The sequence below is a fragment of the Loa loa genome, assembly GCF_000183805.2.
Source record: "Loa loa unplaced genomic scaffold supercont3.29, whole genome shotgun sequence".
Taxonomy (NCBI): domain Eukaryota; kingdom Metazoa; phylum Nematoda; class Chromadorea; order Rhabditida; family Onchocercidae; genus Loa; species Loa loa.
This window is the reverse complement of record NW_018108209.1, coordinates 338,735-358,324: the sequence shown is the minus strand read 5'-3', so window position 1 is coordinate 358,324 and position 19,590 is coordinate 338,735. Positions and strand designations below refer to the sequence as shown.

At 32.5% G+C, this 19,590-nt stretch overlaps 2 protein-coding genes across 2 annotated transcripts; one reads left to right on the top strand and one right to left on the bottom strand.

Annotated features, from left to right (window-relative positions):
* Nucleotides 1-9,567: 9,567 nt before the first annotated feature.
* Nucleotides 9,568-11,951, bottom strand: LOAG_01267 (hypothetical protein; the record flags this gene model as incomplete). Its single annotated transcript, XM_003136806.1, has 4 exons — nt 9,568-9,834; nt 11,011-11,142; nt 11,613-11,664; nt 11,881-11,951. The coding sequence occupies 4 exons, from the start codon at nt 11,949-11,951 to the stop codon at nt 9,568-9,570; spliced, it is 522 nt and encodes a 173-aa protein (XP_003136854.1).
* Nucleotides 11,952-13,166: 1,215 nt separating this feature from the next.
* On the top strand, nt 13,167-16,477 carry LOAG_01266 (hypothetical protein). The gene is made up of 10 exons (XM_003136805.2): nt 13,167-13,348; nt 13,759-13,882; nt 13,954-14,028; nt 14,654-14,801; nt 14,921-15,018; nt 15,169-15,236; nt 15,377-15,518; nt 15,724-15,883; nt 16,004-16,073; nt 16,219-16,477. Exons 1-10 carry the CDS (start codon nt 13,206-13,208, stop codon nt 16,364-16,366), a joined length of 1,176 nt encoding a protein of 391 aa, XP_003136853.1. The 5' UTR covers nt 13,167-13,205; the 3' UTR covers nt 16,367-16,477.
* The last annotated feature ends 3,113 nt before the right edge of the window (nt 16,478-19,590 follow it).

Here is a 19,590-nt window from a genome sequence, read left to right as displayed (position 1 = left end):
TANNNATTATATATATATATATATATATATATATATATATATATATATATATATATGTGTTTATGTCTGTGTATGTGTGTGTATGTGTGTATGTGTGTGTTGTGTGTAACATAAACATATAGTGGTATGTGATGGATTCAACCTCTCACCTCCACCCCCTCCCTCCCTCTCCCCCTTCTCCTTCCTAATTCAGTTCAATTCAATTCATTCCATTTCATTGTTTTATTGGCATTTTTCAAATGACTCATTTATTTAGATGACAAGAAACAAACAATTTTTGGAATAATAATAATAGCTTATGCAATGAATCGATTATTTATTTATTTGATGGTATTCGAATTTGTTTTGTTTATGGAATTTAATATTTAAAATTCATCATTATTTGACTGGCCAGTATAAATTTTATATGTAATATTGACCATCTGGTTCTGTGCTTCTACATTTAGACAGACAGATAGGCCCATAAGCGCTAAGTATATGACCTCCATTTCAATAACCCTTAATGACTGTGTATATCCAGGGATTCGGAAACGCTTTGAAAAAAAAAAACAAAAAATTTATTCGAAAAAAGTGTTTGGCGGTGTATTTTTCTTTATAATATCATGAGAGTTTATGTTGTATTGGATAGAAGGCATTAAATGATTCAGAGGGGAATGCTCTTGAACGCAACATTGACTATTTCAGAAAGACGCTTCCTTCCAAATTCAAAAATAATACATAATCAATATATGAATTGTGAAGTTAGACAGTGGAAGGTACAATAATGAAGTGAAAATTGGTTTTGCAAGGAATAGCATTTCGATTTATGGAGAGACAATGATATTTAAAATTTAATTTAAAATATTTTTTGGAATTCTAACATTCAACAGCTTTCTTTTGTAGAAAGAAGGGGTCACTTTTTATTCTATTTAAAGCAATCCTGTCGTTGAGTCTTAATTATTTAATTATCTTCAAGAAAAATCCGGAATAATGAAAATGAAGATATTGGAATCCAACTACTACAGAAATGATATCCCACAAAAATATTGTACAAGGCCTATTTGCGCTTGTATAACACCAAAAATTAAATCAGGTCATGGTCGACTATATATACTACTTTCCTTATTTTGCCATGTAGAATTTCTGAACAGAATTCCAAATCATAATTAGTGGTAGAACAATTATGGTCGGTGAAATCGATATCTGGCCGATGGAGCAGGAAAATGATGCAATGGTCTTCCTGATTTTATAGCTTATTATTAATCTATTTACGATAATAGGAAATTTGTACAACAAATTTATTGCAATCATTGAGCTATATGGACACCATTGCGCAATGCCCGCAAGATTGACTTTTGAATTCCTAATAGCTGGGCGACATTCTCTTCACAGTTTATCAGCCATCTTATTTTTTTTTTTTTAAAGTAAGAAATCTAGTGATTATGTTAAACCCCATCAATGTGATTTGAATAAAATTGCAAACTTGAGAAATTTTTTCCAAAAATGTTCAAGTTCCTCTGATTTCTTCTCTTGAATGCTAAAAGGAATGATCAGGTACTGCTCAAAGTATTTACCTTTGCTAAGTGAACTCATTTCACAGTTTTCTACTTCCGGAAGGACCATCTGTTTCAAAATAACTCTGGTGAACTTCAATATGTTCCTTTTTTTTTTTTGCAACAACGTTTATATTGTCTATCATTTCTACATCATTCTGCGCATAAAAAATTTAATGTTCCGGAAAAATACTCGCCCTAAACAGCATTTCTTAGACTACAACAATTAATATACGACAATGATTCCAAAATATGTGGATTAAAGATGAAATCAAATTTTGAAATTTGCAAGTTTCCAAATTTTGAAAGTAATTTTGAGATACTTAAACATATTAAAATATTTAAGCTTAATAGTGGAACATTCATCTGCTGTCGCTAAAGGAAAATTGTATAAATTAAGAAAAGGAATTGAGTATTTTGTGTCCTTTTCATTTTTTTGCTTAATTAAAAATTGAAAGTAATGAGTGCACATCTGACGAAGTACGTACAGATTGGCGCCAGCTTGTAAAAAGGATGTGTACATCTTTCTAGGCCATGGTCACTGCCACTTCAAATATCTGTTATGTAAATTACAGTTCACTACTAATCAGTAGGTGTACCAGCTTGGCGCCACCTTCCTCCTCCAACCTTCCTTCTTCCTCTAAAAATTGTAGGGAGAGGATGTAATGGAAATATGGAGCGAGGTTCGAAAAGATTGTCGAGAAGGATAGACAAGGTAAAGAAAGGAAAGGATTCGAGATACAAGGCCACCTCTCTTTACCATCTATACATTCAATACAACAAATACTTCGAGAGTCTATAAATTATGGGAAATAGAGGAAGTGCGCTGGAGACCGCCAAACTATTCAGTTGTCATTTTGAAAATCGAAAATCGAGAATGACCTTGTTCATATCCTTCTACTACAGAAGTATTCTCGTTTTTTTGCCCCCGGGCAAAAGCTATCATTTTGAATTTTCGTTATGTTTAGGAATTTCCTGCAATTAGCTGAAGATTAAGATGTTAATTTAACTTGATTAAAAATCTCCCGGTAGTTCGAGTTGGAATCATTGGGAAGCGGTTGCTGCAAAAAAAAGCGCGTTCACGGGATGATTGCAATATTTGAAAGTAGGCTGCAGAAAGAGCGTTAAAAATAATGTCAACAAAGTAATGTGCTCACATATAATATGTGTTTCTAAAAAAATTGACGTGTTTTGCTGAATTGTAAATTTAATTTTAAGAAAACAAAAAGTAAGTTTTGTTAGTTTAAAAACATTCGAGCGAAATGAATTTGAAGCAAACTTTTAGAGTTGAAAATTTTTGTGACCGAAACCATTCGAGCAATTGAAACAATAATGAAATAGGCGAGAGGAAGCTGGATATGTAGAACTGTCTTGACGAAACGTTTTTTTGCTCCAACAAATGAAACTCCCTACCTCCGCATTAATTACTTAGCACTTAAAATTACATTTTCTTAGAGTATTTAACAATTCTTATTGTCCACTCTTAATTTATTATTTTGCTTTTAGTTATCCATCTGTAATTGTCTGTTTCCTCACACAAAACATTAATACCTACGTCAGAAGGTTTACCGATCTCTCATTGGTCACTCTATTTAGAATGTCCTATACTAATTTTAAATCATCACAGCTGTCCAATGTTATACTTCCAATACATTTTATGTTATGTCCTTTCTTCAATAGAACAACGTTTTGTTTTGTGTTTTACAATTTTGACTCCCAGAATTTGACCGTTCTCTGAGTCTACTCAAAAATCTTTCACTCTTCATTTTCTCTAAACATCACATCAAAAAGAAAGCGAAATCTCTGATATTATTTCTTCTCGATTTCTTCTTTGTTCTGTTTTGGTTGTGATTGTTATTTCTGATCAGAATTCCAGTGAAAGAGTGATGAGCATAAGAATGGTTATTTTTGACATTTGGGGCATCGTGCCAGAGGAGTAAGGCTTATACAATAGAACAGACGTGAAAGAAGAGAATGGAACGGTCATTCCTTCAATGTAATAAAGTTTGAAGCCATTATTACGATGACAAACAATGCTTTCAAATTGAGAAAGTTGTTGCCAATCGCATCAATCATTCATTGTAAGCGCATTTAAACGAGATAATGATCCGCAATTGGAACAAATCTATGCTTTTTTGTTCGTCTAATTAAGATGAACTGGGACCGACCGCACAAATACAATAGAATTGAAACGCTGCTTTGAATTTCATCCCGCATTTGCATCCTTTTATTTATTACTTTTCAACAACTGATAAATTAATTTTCGATCAAATTATCCGCCACTTTTATTTCATCATTTCCAGTCACAAGTCAGTGTCTTTCTCAATAACATTTTTCCGATAATACAGATCGTCGGGATCCTTGTGATCATGAAATGATGTATGCATCACTCATGGTAACTGCACTACTGCATCTCGGACTAAGCTATGCATTGAGAATTCAAATCATTAAACAGTTCCGTTCGAGCACACGAGATTGATTAAGATGCTTTACTGATATTGATAAATGTTCAGAGTGAATTTCCGTTTTGCTCCAGTTTGCATTAGCATAGTTCTATGTTACATCAGAGCAGAACTTCACCTTCTGGTATAACTGTATTATCGCTGGGCAAAACTCCGTATAAGAAGATGTCACCAAATTCTTAGGAAAAAAAAAGTGACTTAAAGTAACGGAAACAAAACAGAAAATATGGAGAAGTTCAAATAACTGTTACAAACTGATACGAAATTTCTCAAAAAAAAGAAAAAGAATTGAAGACAATTCCTAGTTCATTTGTAAATAATACACAAAAAGGCCAAGTGTCAATTGATCATAATTAGAGGGTTTGCTAAACATGACGATGACACAGCTTATTACAGCAACCTTTTTTGACATTGGTTTTTGCTGAGGCATATCAATCATAAAACGTTCTGCTATCCGGTCAGACATTCCTGATCTTCCTGTTGAAACATTCTTTTTACCTTATTCCTCTCTATTTTCTTTGAAAGAAACGTTGCAGAAACGATTCTTCGTTGATAGAATGTGAATTTTCATTTAATCACTGAAAATTTGCGTAAATGATCAAGAAGAAATCAGAAACTGATATTAAATTTGTACTTTTCAGTTAAACTTATCTTCTCATTTAACAAACTGAGTAATTGTAAGCTTGCTAAGACTACATTCAATTTCAAATTGATAATAAGTTTATGTGTTCATTTTAAGCAAAGACTTAGTTTTAGGACCCCTTTCTAATTTCTCATCCTAAATATATCTATATATATATAGATATAGATAGATAGATAGATAGATAGATAGATAGATAGATAGATAGATATGTTTAAGATGAAAAATTAGAAGGAAGCCTTAGAAAGTATATATATATATATACTTAAATACTACTTTTTTTGCAGTTGCACATAACACAACTTGACCAATCCAATCACGACTGATCTTCTAACCAAAATTGATCTTTTAACCATAATTGACCCAACCAAAACTAATCTTTTAACAATGTGTTTCATGGCTTTATCACAAGAAATTCCTCACTTTCATAATAAGTGGTCTTTAATTATTTATTTGTAAAAATATTTCAAATCTTTCATGGCTTGGCTAATTTGAACATTGTTATCCTAAAACGCATCTCATCTTCCTGTAGTGTAAATTTGCAGTAATGTACTGTGTAAAGCTCGATTAACAATTTGAGGCAGTTGGCAAGCCATAGATCATCATACCCTTTATTTAAAAAACATTTCTAGACCCTTAGAAAAAAAAACTATACTATAGTGCCTTCTCGTCACTATCATTTTAGATGGCGCCTTGTTTTGCCTTAGTCGTCATTGATCCGATAATGGATATCGTATAATCGAACACGACATATCAGATTACTGGAAGGCGCCAGCGAGCTTGCAGAAGTTCAAAAGAAAAAAAAATTCCGATTAAAAAGAATTTTTAAGACTATTTTTGTATAGCTTTCGAGTTTGAATTTATAATTATTAATGTTTTTAATTTCCAGCTTATTTATTTTGATTCTTGAAATATTAACAAGACATTGCAAAAAGTGATCGGTGACGAAATATATAAAATATACCAAATAGAAATATGTTATGCCTAACAACATTGACAGTTTCAGCGAGAAGCGCAATTCAACAAAATAGTTTAATACTCGCATAAGCGTCAATTTTCATTGTAGGAAAGGTTACACTAAATAATTGATCTTTGTTCGAATTTTTTTTAGATATCTCGAGATTAACAATCGTTCAAGAACTAGAAAGTTTGACATATCTTTCTGAATTTCCCAAAACCAAAATTTTATATTACTGTTATATCCGCAAAGCAGACTACTTGAGGGATGCTCAGGATATGAAAGAGAGAAAGTTGAAATACTACTGTATGTTCCATAACATCCCGAGATATTAAAAGGTGATTGGAACAAACAAGTTTTAGAAAGTTTTGGTACGCAAAAACGAGTACCATTACCATTCGCATCTCATATCAACTCTCGAAATCTTTACCAAAGCAGTCAGTTTCGGGAAAAGTTGAAAAGAAAAACGGTAGGAGAAGGTGTAGTAGTCTGGTGATTCTATATGAATGGCCGAGCATACGGTCGGCCACAATAAATAGATCCGTATCGCTGCATATCTGATCAAAATTCTTGTTTTTTCAATTTTTTAAAACACGTCGCTGACATTCTCGAACAGCGATCCATCAAGGTCAGGACACTATCCATTTTCTCCCACATTGTTGAAGGAAGATTTAGACAAATATCATTTTGGTCCTTCATTTTATGATATTGAATAAAATTTTCCTACAAAATTCTAGAGGAAAAATTTTTTAATGAATGGTATTTGAAATCACTTTTTTGTTTAAAAGTAAAACATGCTTAGCCTACTATTATTGCTTGTAACCCGATAGGGAGAAGTAATATATTTGAATTCATAACTTCAACCCTTACAGTTCATATTTTACAAGGTCTTTCACGATACAATGAAGGCAAGAGCACGGTGCATTATTTCAAAAAGCTTTCTGAATTACAACAGACTACGTTTTTGCATAAATGATATTTCCTGCATTGCATAACTTTTCAAATCTAAGTATTCTCCTGATCCATCCTAACTTCATTGGTATTCATGGAATACATCTACTAATTAATAATTACAGTTTAATGAAGGAGTGATCCAATGACCAAAGAATTCGCTTTCGAAAAATGATATTTCCTTCTTAAGCAAATAAATTTCTCATCTGTCGTGGAAATAATGATGATATTAATGGTTTGGTAGACGGAAGGGCGCATCTGTGTGTGTCCGTGCTTCTTCTCACCAATGTAAACAATGTTCGGACCTATCTAACAAATAGGAATTTCTCATAAAATAAACGAACATTTTATCTTTCCTTGGGTGCTAATGATGGTTTCATCCAACAAAATGAGGGTTATTCAAATGATTGATTTACGGTAAAGAGACCGGGAAGTATAGGTTTCGGATAATGGCTGTGTCCACCAATAACACTTTAAAAAATTGTCAGTGCAAAGGGAAATAAATTCGAAGTTGGACGATCGGACAACAGGGCGGCTGCAGAGGGGATTGTTTTCGAGAAGAGAAGGTAGCGAGCAAGCTGTTTAAACATATTCCAAAATGATATTAGTCTTAAAATCCTGAAATAAAGCTACACTACTAGAGCATCCCATCAAAAAATAGTTCCCGAATATCCCAGGAATTACCGAGAACTAAGAATTTCAGTACGGTTTAATAGCATGCAAAAAATGTACTAATGCACAACGAATAAATGTGATGAATTAGTAAATTAATGGGTATATCAACTAAATAAGCTAGACAAATGTATAGGGTATGCAGTCACTTCCAATGAAAAGAGGAATGAATGGAAGCGCAGTTTAGTTCACGGAGGATCGATTGATTTAATTTCCATAAAATTAATTTCAAAGCTCTGATAGTGAAAATCCCTGACACTCTCATCTCTCAAAAATTTCATTGTCTGCTATTTGGTATGCAATCGCTGGGACTCATCATTGCCCCTATCCAGTTGCACTGCCAGGTTGTCTACTACCCATAGCACTAAACAAACATTAAGCGCCTATGAAATTTGGAGAAATTTCATTCAAATGATCAAAAAAGAAGAAAAAGAAGAGCAATTTGAAAAGATTGTGACACGGTAATGGCTTTGAAGTTCGCTGCGTGCTATTCTTTTCACGTTTTACGTTCCCGTTCCCACCCCCTGTCACAGCTATTTGTGGAAATGAAATAAACTTTTCCATTCGATTTTCGTCAACATCTGCTTATAAAATTATCCGACGATCCTTCCAATAATATATATCTTTAACATAGTGATTTCGAGAAATGAAATCAAATAATGATAATTATACTTTTAGATGGGATTGAAATGGAATAGAACAGAATTGAATAGATGATAGCAGCACAGAATAATATTAATTTCATTGATGATAATATTTGATTCGGAAAATTCCATTAAATCAATGAGTCACAAAGTTAATCAAGTATGAAATGAATTGATATTCATAATCTCAAATGATTTTGGGCTCGTCATAAGCCGACACTTTTTATCACAACAGTATTCTGATTATTTTGCTCTGTATCATAAGTTGATAAATTTCTCCGTTTTTGAACTTATCACTGTAATCTACCATAATTAACTGATGTGCTGTGCAAATTTGCTAATTAATTTGAAAAATTTACAAACGAAAGTTTACTTACATTTGTCATAAATAAAATAAATCTGAAACAAAATACATGTTAATGTGATAACTGCAGAAAAAGGAAGAGAGCCTATACTAAAAGCAAAACGATAAACTAGCATTTTGTTCTTTCCGAACTGAAAATTTTTCCGACAGATATCCTTCAGCATGAATTAACGAATTAAATTAAATTCTTAGTTTAGTCAGAAGTTTAGAATGGGAGTTTTAACTGTACTATTGATGAAAAAAGGGATATGAAATTCAAATTGAAGGTTACTTCGACGATTGATGTTGACAATTAAACACTGCGATTTCAGACAGAGATAGGACAACCGATCGCAGTGACAACCACCACCCTCCCCCCCCCCTCCCTCCCCCCTCCCCCCAATACACCCTTATACCACAATTTCACCTTTTACATTTTTCGCTTTCTAATAAATATTTTAAACTTTACAGATTAACAATAACTTGCAAATGCAAGAGGATATGAACGTAATTAGCTAAAACACAACTGGAATTACTTTCCTGCATGCATTTTTTGATAATATTAACGCGGAATTTTCGATTAAAATAGAAGAATTGAGAATATAAGTGAATCGCGGGAATTGAGAATTGCTATAAATTCAGTTTCGATCTGAGTTTTTCCGGTTTCGTTCATCTTGCTCTAACTACTGTAATTATAGCTAAAGTATGGCTAAAGCAATCATTATATACGATAATGTTATGTGCATATCAATAGACTAAAATTCAAAGTTTTGCATTTCTTTTTTTACGAGACTTATTTATGATAAATTTCTCGACGATTGATGTCCAAGAGTGAAGATCGTCAAGCATCGATTATGCTCAAGGACAATCTGATAGACTGACGACTTGTGATGGCGAAATATTAATGGAGATATGGTTACATGCTACCAAAAAGTTATCAAATTGCTGAATCTGTAGAAAAGTGAAAACGAAAGCGGCCTTCCGTCCAACTAAAAATGCATTTTTTTTCTTTGAAGGGGAGATGAAATGTGCTTTTACATAAATAGAATGGTCAGTTGGTAATGTTGAGATGATTGATTAACAAGGACTTAATGGGCTCTTCAAATTTACTCATCTGTAATTCTCTGTTCGGTAAATTATCTCTATATCAATGCGAAAGCACACTTCTATGATATTTATTGATTAAGTATGAAAATGATTTTGTCAATAAGAAATTTTAAAATATTTATAATAAAAAGATTGATTATGTAAACCAACGATATATGTACTGTTTTCAAGAGCAACTTGGAATAAGCTGCACATATCGATGCTTATGAAAACAATAATTCGTTTACAAGCTGCTATCAGTTATTCTAGGATACTTTTTCAGAATATTACCAGGATATTGATAGTGGCATTCGTGTTATGGAAATCAAAGGCGGCACCGTAATTTGAATAAATGAAAGACTGGTTGTAGTACAATATCCGAAGACGATCGACGATGAATGGATGAAACTGAAATGTGCGGCATGAAAGGTTTTGAAGAAGAGGAGGTCCTTTGTACCGTAATATACCGCTATCATGGAGTTCCATCAACGATGAGCTATTCTTTCGCGCATAAATTTTTTTTTTGGTATTGAAAAATGCTCTTATCTTTATTTGTAATGACCTTGAAACTAAAGTTATCATTCACCTCTTATCGTTTATTTTAAACTTTCCCGAATTTAACATGATCATTTTTTTATAAATTGATGAAGAAATCTTGTCATGAAAATAAACAAATGGGTTTCATTCAAATGAACATTAATTACCCGACTAGAAATATGAAAGTTATTTGCATCAGAATAATGATTCATCAGAATTCATATCACTCTAACTTAAACCTTACGAATTTTTTTGCTAGCAAGATTAACTAGTGACTACTGAAAGATAGACTATATTTCATCTTTCAACATATCACACTGTATCTCTTGTAGAATTAATCAAAACAAATTACAAATACTTGACAAACATATTGACACTAATGAAAAATGTCATTTCAATTAACTTCAAAGTACTTTAATTATTTTCCAATAAATAATACTGTTTAATTTATAGTAAAAGTTCATGAATATTCAGAATCGAGAGCTCAGAAATAAAGAGTCCTGTCTTTTAAATTCATCTTTTGAAAATTCAGCAGCAAGATTTACCTACTGCTGTTATTCATGCTCTTCCAATTTTTCCCCACTTCGAAATACTGAAGTGTATTAGTCGCGGTCCTTTAAAAGGATCTCATATAAACCTGAAGAATTTAATTATTATAATTCAAATCAAGTAAAGCTTAGGTTTGAATATCGTCGAGCTGGAGAGAAAAGTATCAGTAACCACTTTTGTAGGTTTTAAACAAATTTTTTAATTTCAAATCAATTAAATTTAGTTGCAATGTTGTTTGCTTATAGGGATGATTGAGAAATTATGTAAATAGTACAAAAGGAGGGCAGGAAATGGAACAATTTTTGTTTGATATGTTATTAGGTCGTCGATAAATTCCATTTTAACATAGTTCAAGTTTAAAAGTAACAGAAGGAACTTACGAAATGAAGCTGCACTATTGTCTCATGAAATAGCAATACATTGAAGGTTACAAGAAACTTTAAATATGGGATACTGCAGTTAGACCTGAAATAAAAATTAGCCATTAAGCGACTAATTAATATTTATTGCTGAGAAGGAGGTCACAGATGAACATGAAGATGGGTGAAGTACTGAGATAGCTTCAAATTACCTATAAAGTGGTTACGTAATATAAAGGTTAATGATCTGCACAAATCAATTGAGAAGAATTCTAACCTGATCAAACAATTTTTGCAAATGGATTCGGTCATACCGGAAGATCGTCGACGGGAAAGGAAAATAGCCATTCCTGTTAAAACATGAAATATTTTGCAATTTCTGGTTGTTGTTTGTGAGATTCGACAACAACTTGATTATTTTTATTTTTTCTCTCATTACCTCTAATTAAAGTTCACATTCACAATTACTAATTAATCCCTTCCATAAACTTAACTTCAATCTACAGATTACTCTAAGTACCATTTGCGAATCTATTTCAGGTCCAGAAAAGAAAGTTAATTTCACCGTTCGATCGATTCATTGGTCAATGTATATTATCGTTTAGAGAAGGAAAATGTGAATTATTTCCATAGCAACTATATGTTTGATATGTTCACTTACAGCATTTATAGAGCTTTTTTCCTTGTGCTAATGGCTGTGGTAAAAGAGACGAAAGAAAACTATTTCTGTTTTATTGTATCTTACCATGAATGGTACTTCGAATTATCACCAGTTTGAATTTTTTGATAATACTAATAGTATTATTTTTCTCAAAATGCTTGAACTAATAGAATTCTCTTTTGAAAAAAGTTAGTATTCATTTCACTTTGATAACTTACAATTTCATCACTGTAAATATGCAATGGACGAAGTCCTGTAATTGCAGTTGCTCTGATAAGGAATTTGATATTATAATTACGAGAAGAAGAAAATAATTAGGTGCAATAGGGTTTCAAAAAAGAGCGCACAACGCTGCTCATCATTTAAAAAGTAGTTTTGCAATTCTGGGATTAGCTTTATAGTTTGACCAAAAAAAGGCAAAGAAATTAGCTCAGCTTTCTGCTCATCACAGTCTCAAGTATCATCTGAGCAGTACACTTTCCTTACCCCATTATGGCGCTTCTTGGATGATATTCTTTTTCCGCTAATGCTCTCCATGGGGAGGTATTATCTTCCATGAATTATATATGTTTGACAAAGAGAGCATCTCATCTTTATTATGAATTTCTCATTTGTTTTCATGACAGCTTGATTAGAGCGGAACTTTGCGCTTCCTTGGGATAGTCATTTTGTAACGGAACGTAAATTTCATCAAAGAGGTTTACAGTAGCAGTTATTCAATCATTCCGCACTAAATGATTGTGATTGTTTCCCAAAATATCATGACGTATTACTAATCAGTTTATCAGTATCATTATAATTTCATCCATGTACCCAAAGTAGCTTACAATGAATTAACACAAGGTAGTTGTTTATATTCAACTTTATCCCTACATAACTAGTTAGACAGATGTTTGTCAAGTAATTCGAAACACTCTTATCAGTTGGCAAATGCATTTCCAGCTACCTGAAAATGTTTTCAGCAGCATTGCCATGGATACCTTCATTGGGGAGAAGTTAGCCCTCAGTGATTTTCTTTTCTTCCGCGAAATATTCGCTGTACGAACGGTTCAATTATAAAGGTATCCATGGAAATATCGTTGACATTTCATATTGAATTACTAACTCATTAAGCGATGTTTCTTAATGATTACCAATATCTGAAATGTCTCCTTAATATGCATCTTGAAGCATTATCTTTTCTTACTCAAATGAAATCGTTGCACCTTTGTTGTCTTCTTATTGTGATATTAATTTATCTTTATATTGTTTTAGAAGTAGCCTGCAATCACTTCAACATAGATTGGGTTGAATTTATTTGCAAGTTGTTGCAAGGAATTAATTTACAGCCGTAAATGATATATTCTCATCCTTAATCTTTATTTTAGGAACATTTCAAGCTGGTAATGATTTAGTTTAGAGGAGTATAAATATATAATTCCAAATTTCGAGACAGATCAGCCAAGTTTATGCGGTTCTCTTAAAGACAACGATAAACCATTTATCAGTGATACAATACTAAAATATTCTTTCGATCATGTTCTACGTTTCAGTTTTCAATTACAAAATCAAAATTATCAGCTTTTATTTTAAATTATTTCAAATACATGTGAATTAAGAGCCTAATGGACGGAATTTTTTGCAAAACATAGCACATACATGTGCGTCTAGCCAAACACAGCTTTTTGCTATATTATTGCAATGATTGCTTTATCTCTTATCGATCAGTTAGGGCTTATCATTATTTTCAGGAAACCAATGAAATCAATCATTGTATAATTTGCCGATAATCTTTACAGGATGCTGAACATTCATTCATCTGCTATTCCGTAATGGGCAATAGTTACACTCACTTGGCTACTCAGGATCCATCCGAATTACTCCCATCTTCAGCAACAACCGGAACGGACATATCAAAACTACAGAAATGGGCCAGACGATTCTCTTCCACAGATCATACATCATATGTCAAAATGTATAAATTTGCTAAACAAATTTAGAAGATTTCTTTAGTTTTATTTTTTGGGTTATTTCATCAGTTAGTCCATCAATAGACTGGAAACTAAACAGTTCAGTAGGGGATTTATTGATTACTCCAGAAAATTTGATCTCGATACCACATTACATTGTGTCGCAGTGGATCCCTATTTACCGAAAACTTCAACGGGTCTCAAATGACACTAGCCATTACGTGACCATCAGTAGATCCAGACAGTCTGTATTTGCCTAAGTCTTAAAATTAGTTTCTTACTTGTATTGTTTAATTACCATTTCTGGCTCATCATTGTATGGCTAAGCTGTTATGAAATGATTTTGTTTCAATGATCCAATATTCATAAATTGTAAGGCGACATATACTCTGGAAAGTTAAAGAAAATCCTTTAGATCCAGAAGTACATCACAGTTCAGGGAAATCCATCCTATCATACGCGCTCCTGTCCATAGCGATGCTATTGGAGCACTGGCACCAGTAAGGCCTGGTATAGTACTTAGTGGAGGCCGTGATAAGGTTCGCTTTTTTAAATACACTGCTAGATTTGTTTTAGATAACTTTAGATTAAGTAGTGAAGTACATTACAGCTGATAGCGCTGAACAATACAGACACAGGAAAATGTGTTCTACGATGGTACGGTCACGAGAAAGAAGTCACCAAGGTAATAGAAGTTCACAAGATATTGATCAAGACTTTCTGTTTTTCCTTGTATGAAATATCAAAATCTAATTTTCTTCATAAAATTATTCTTAGTAGTTAGAAGTTATGGAAGTACCGAATTCGAAAATCGGAGAAGCAAAAAAAAGATTGGCTAACGTTGCGGAAAACTGCAAATCTTATAAATCCTCATTAACATTTCTTTTTCAGCTTCTTTAGACATCTATTTCTTAGCTAAAATATATTGACGTTTAGTTAGTAATAACGAACAGGTCAGATCTCTTTCACAAGTAATTAAAAGAGGAAAACTGGAAAAGGAGAAGTATGTGTGACTTTTCAATCAAACCACAAACCAGAAACTTTTTCATTTTTCTTGAAACCAGGCTTACTTCCTTGTAACTGATTTTCTTCAAATAAGACAAGAAAAGCAATAGTCATTGCTTGCTTATAATGGAATTATTCGCACACGTAATTCACATCAAAAGCACATGCAACTCATTATAGGAATCAAAAGGGAACTACAAGCCTTGTGGACGAAAACAGATTAGTCAACGGTGCTTTCTGGAAGATCTTTTTGAACTGAAGATTAAAATTCAAAATTTACTTCCAAATTCATCTGCATTTTGTAGATTGCATATCGAAATACATTTGCAAAGCATTTTATTCTCAGTGGATCACGAGATTCCCAAATCAGGCTATGGCAATTCGACAGCCCGAGTACTCTACGCATTTTTTCAGGACATCAGATGAGCATCGGTGGATTGGCCATACTTGATGGTGAGTAATATATATCATTCAGCGCAGCAATCCTCTTAGAGATCTCTGATCGTCAATAAGTATTTCAAAAAACGTGAGACGAACACCAAGTTTATGAAACTACAATATCAAAATTGTAGAAACGAGATTTGTCTCGGGAGCACGAGACGCTACCTTGCGGCTATGGGATCTCGAAATGGGTACGTGCTTGCGCGCTGCTCGACATTCCAGGAATTTGGTAGCCATTTTTTTTCATTTCATGAATTTAAATTTAGTGACAGGTTGTCATACTTGATTTTCTATATGAGAACAGAAAGTTGATTTAATTAAAGAAACAAATAATATTTAATTAAAAGAAGTGAAACATGGAAAAAGTGTACAATTACAGGTAACTCATATATCACACTGTAACGCAAATAATCTACTTGCCCAATCTTCGGAAGACAAACAACTGAAGTAAGCTTCCTGAATTTCCACATTTGTAGAAAACTGCTTAATACTAACAAACAAAAACGAATTATACTGCTTAGTGTTGGAGAGAAAAAATCAGGTCTCAAACTAAAGTTCAAGCTTTCCTTCGGTAAATATTATTGCAGGATCTGGGATGGTCGCAATCTGTGCCTTGCGTTTCAGTTCCCAAAGAAAAACCATATGCTTACACATTGCGATTTTTTACCGGATGGTAATTACTGCATTACATCAAGTAATGGTTCTAACGGCGATGGATGCGAAATTACGGTAAAATCTATTGCATAATTATTTAAGTTTCAAAAATATGTGCAATAGTATAATGTCCCTGTCTTTTTCTGTTTTGTTCATGTATCAATCCAATTGTCCAAGAATTCCATCATTTTCAGATCAGATTAGTATAAAGTGGGGGATGGCAACCTTTTAACCTTAATCAATTCATTGTATCCACCAATTTATTCGAGGTTATTTCTAGCTGTGGGATATCCGACAGAAGAGAATGATTCTCGAATATCATGGACATGAAGAATCGGTGAGCTGTACCATTTTTCTCCCTCAGCAGGTAACCTCGAAACGCATACTGCTGAGTGTTTCCGCTGATCATACTGCAAAATTATGGAATGTTGATGATGGAAGTAAGTTTCTTTTTGTGTGCAGTTTTCACATGAACTAGAAACTGGGTTAGACTTTTCTTCCCGAGGATTCAAAACCACAGACTGAAACGCACTTCTGATCATATCATATCATGGTTTCAGGTTGTCTGTGGAGTGAGCTCATACCAACAGCATCTGATCTATTAGCATGTGTAGGCTTCAGGGATGGAAAGTAAGATTATACATTTTCAGTTTTCTTCTTTTTCTAACAGGTAAGTTACTGAAATAGTATCATGTACTGCTGCATAGTTGAAACTGAATTACGCTAAACTGAATTGAAATTAAATAAAATCAATTTAAATTCACAAATTTTATAGTATCATTGTAAGCGGATTGAATGCTACTTTCTGTCATTTGCGGATTCTCACTCGTGCTGCTCGTCCCTATCTTGAATGTGTTTCTGCGCAATCCCGTACACGATGTTCAGTAAGCTCTGAATTTTCCACATTTACTGGTTGCCCTTAATTTTCTGTATTTTATTTTATCACATTCCACTAATTATTATGATATAAAATAACACTTCAGTCTGCGGTCTTCATTTCTGATAATGTACGGTTAATAATAAACGATCGCCAGAAAACGGATTCTGACAAATTGTCCTGTTGTATTTACAAGAAAAAGTTGAAAAAATCACAAATGTAATTGAAATTTTAGCCCGTCTAGTTTTTAGTACTTACTTCAGAGGAAAAGAAACTGTCGTAAAAGTCAAAAATTACGAACCATAATTCCCTGAATGGAGTTAAATTCTGTTATAAATAATTGTTCAAAGGAAAGTTTATCTGCAATAAATCTTAAAGGACCATCATTCATAATGATTATAAATCATTTAAACAAAGCGAGTCATGATCATGTATCACCAAATCAAGAAGAATGATAAAGAAAAAAACTCTCTGAAATAAAGATTTCTCAAGTACGAATGTTCATGTGAATGAAATTAAAAAATCGACAAATTCTTCGGCAACTGAATATTACTTTAAAAATAATGCAAAATCTAAATCTGAACAATATTGCTATATGATATTTTTGAAATTCAAATGATGTTGTTGAATTGCAACATTTTGAAATTGACAGCAAAATAAATTATAAAACTCAAATTGATGAAACTTTAAATTAATGAAGAAAATGGAGAAATGGGAATTGAAGAGATATTTGCTTTAATGAGAAAGCATTTCAGCATTTATATATTAAACACTATCTTTCATAATAATATATCTGGTCAAATTAAATGTTTGGTCGCGATACTCGATCTGATATCCATTTTTGCTAGTCAGACCAGCTTAGATTAACTTCAAAAATTGATTCTGCTACATTAGTTTATTACGAATTTTATATGATAAAATCATAATAAACATCATTTTATATTATGTTTGTTATGATATCATTTTTTAAACTTTCAAATTGATTTAATTCATTTTTGGGTACACCGGTTTGTGTTGACTCTATTCCTTAGAGTTGACACAAACCAATGTGCCAAAAAATAGCAATTCATCCATTTTCATGCAGTAAGCTTTCCAAATCTCTCGAAAATCGATAAATGGATTTTCAAAGAGAGCAACATGTGAACAATCATTTAGTATATTGAAAACTTACAATTTTGGGTGAAGTTTGAATTGGAATTTAAATCAAGCCAATGGTGGGATGAATTTGAAATGTAAAATAAAGTGTGATTCAAATGGTTTGAACAGATGAAGATGATAAGTTATACTTTTCACTGACTGACTTTCTGCTTCTAATTCTTTTTCAGTTATAGGAAAAATTCCGAAAATTACAATGCAAATTTTCTGTCGGATTACCGAAATTAAAGTTGTGTTCAAACAAAATTTCCGTAATATCCAACAAACGGGGTGACAAAATTTTGTAAGTAAAATTAAAGCAATGAAGAGGATATAAGCTAACAATAGACAGCGTAAAACAAAAACGTCTCAGTACCTACACAATGGACAGTGCTATATATATATATGAAAAAATCCCGAGACAGACAGTTTTTTACAATCGAGCAGACGATACATCCTTTTCGTTTATTCTCCACGACTGAACCACAAATGACGACATACATCTTCGCATATCCGCACCATTGGGTAACAACGATATTTTTCTATTCACTAAATACATTTCCCATAACGTATTCCCAACTCAACGACCTATCAACTAACCGACAGTCAAATTATTGGCCAAGGGAACGACAAGGAGTTTGTTAGTTGATGATATTACTTGCTTTCATTTATCATTGCTTACAAATTCATTGTGTTATATACATATATATTTTTTCTTGTTAACTAGTAATATTGTGCAAGAACAATATTATATTCCGAATAAATCTGTATCGCCGAGAAACGAGTTCGACAGAAAAACAAATTTCCCAATACCAGTCTCACACTTCCATGCAATTTACAATTAATTAGTTTTCATTCTAACTGTTATTCCATTTTCATTAACTTGCTGATCGCATCCATAATGAAGTAGAAAATATCTGAAAAAGATGGAATTTAATACTTTGCAAATGATTTGCATGCTAAAAATAAGCGAAATCAGTGTTCAAGAAGGTGCAGTTCAGATGAGATTGAGAAAACTCATCTCGGAAAAGGCTTTTGAAATAATCTCAAGAAATACTATTTATATTGCTGTCATTTCTGAATTTGTATTAATTTCAAAATTGTCCGTTGTTCAGTGGATGATTTATGAAATTAAAGTAATAAGTTTCATGCTAGATTGAGTAGATTGAAACTTAAAATCCAATTGAAGACATCGATTTGAATTGTTTAAAGTTTTCATCAAATTGCTTTGACTAATCTCCTTGCATTCACAAAATTATATTTGGGTGCAGTCGAAACGGGACAGAATTAAAATGGGCGGCAATAACGTAGTCAAATGTGCTTTATATTTCTTTCAGTATATATACATATCTGTATATGCTCAGCATCTATTTTTATGGATTTTCTAAACCTAAATAATTTGCATTTTCAAGTGGTATCGAAATATTTGCAGCAAAATTCTTGCAATTTATCAAAGTTATCTTACAAACTTAACTATGTAATCAATCAATTGCTCCTTTACTGAATATGACAAAATGATCAAAAATAGGCATGTTAAAAGTTCAAAAATGCTAATTTTATCAAATATAACAGAGACATAGCTTTAAAAAAAAGTTTCGAAGGAGTAGGAGGAATGAAAGAAGTGAGGAAGTATTAAACTGAAACATATGCTTTGGAAAGCAGTTCTACCAATTTTATGGGTGGTAATTCTTTCATTTTAAGTTGACTTTTGTATAATTCTTGATTTCATGTCATACTGGTTATATTGTATTTTACAGTTTTCGTGTACCTTGATTAATTAAACAAACAAAAGCCGTTTTTTGTTTCCTAAAATCAATCCTTTCTATCAGTTCAATCTATCAAAATACTTTTGACGATGGCTTTTCCACTTCAGTACTACACTTCTCTGAAGTGAATACTTATCGCTTATCAAAACTTGTCTGAAGACACAACACTTTAACGTGTCATTTTTATCAAGTGATGAATCATAGATCAATTTGTCATAATTTTTGTATTCATGTACTTTCATTACATTTCTATGCATTTACTTCAATTCAATTGCATGCTGTAAGGCTTTCCTGGAGAGAATAAACTGTAAAATACTATTTGTTTTTTGGTGTGCGCTAATCATAGCGTGCAATAATAGCCGCTGATCCT

What these genes read in the sequence shown, in the direction of transcription:
- LOAG_01266 (XM_003136805.2), top strand. Translation starts at nt 13,206, where the DNA reads ATGGGCAATAGTTACACTCACTTGGCTACTCAGGATCCATCCGAATTA. An exon ending in CATACATCATATGTCAAAAT is followed by an intron (nt 13,349 to 13,758) that starts GTATAAATTTGC and finishes AAAATCCTTTAG; the next exon opens with ATCCAGAAGTACATCACAGT. An exon ending in GTAGGCTTCAGGGATGGAAA is followed by an intron (nt 16,074 to 16,218) that starts GTAAGATTATAC and finishes CAAATTTTATAG; the next exon opens with TATCATTGTAAGCGGATTGA.